General features: G+C 77.6%; 1 protein-coding gene across 1 annotated transcript in view; it reads left to right on the forward strand.

The window, feature by feature from the left end:
- The window catches only part of HNRNPU (heterogeneous nuclear ribonucleoprotein U), a 10976-nt gene that overhangs the window by 1171 nt on the left and 9217 nt on the right, over positions 1 to 588 (forward strand). The window contains exon 3 of the mRNA XM_008065724.2: positions 4 to 67. Coding sequence (XP_008063915.2) covers positions 4 to 67 — 64 coding nt within the window. The remainder of the gene's footprint in view (positions 1 to 3; positions 68 to 588) is intronic.

Consider the following 588-nt stretch of genomic DNA (forward strand, 5'->3'; position numbering starts at 1 on the left):
CAGGCGGGAGGTAAGAAGAAGGCGGAAGGCGGCGGAGGCGGCGGTCGCCCCGGGGCTCCGGCGGCGGGTGAGTGCTGCGTTGTACGTTGCGCGCGGCGGGAGGCCCGCGCGGGTGGGGACGGGCCCCAGGCCTGCCGGAGCCCCGCGGGGGGAGGGGGCGCGGGCGCGGGGAATCCCGGATTAGCCGAGAGGCCTTGGGCTCGGGTGTGCGTGCGTGTGTGTGTGTGTGTGTGTGCGTGTGCGCGCGCGCGTGTGCGACGGCGGCGGCAGCGCCTCCATTATGTGGCTCGAGAGCTGGGGGGAGCTGCAGCTGCCGCTGGGGGGGGAGGAGCCGCGGGCGGGCGGGAGCCCCGCGGCCCGCGGTGGCGCCGTCGCGCTGCGTGCGCGCGGTGCGGGCACATGTCTGGGGGGGGGGAGGCCCGAGGTCCCGGGGCGGGCGCGCCTTGGCGGCTCCTCGCCGCTGTATTGTGCAAGGGAGCGCAGGGGCTCGGTGTGACGTCACTTCCGGCGGGAGGAGCCGGGCGGGGAGAGCGGGGCGGAAGATCAGTACAATGCGGCCGCGGGGAGCGCGGGCCCGGGTGGGGGCGG

The sequence above is a fragment of the Carlito syrichta genome, unplaced genomic scaffold (genome assembly GCF_000164805.1).
Source record: "Carlito syrichta isolate Samal-C Ts95f unplaced genomic scaffold, Tarsius_syrichta-2.0.1 Scaffold308800, whole genome shotgun sequence".
In the NCBI taxonomy this organism is placed as follows: domain Eukaryota; kingdom Metazoa; phylum Chordata; class Mammalia; order Primates; family Tarsiidae; genus Carlito; species Carlito syrichta.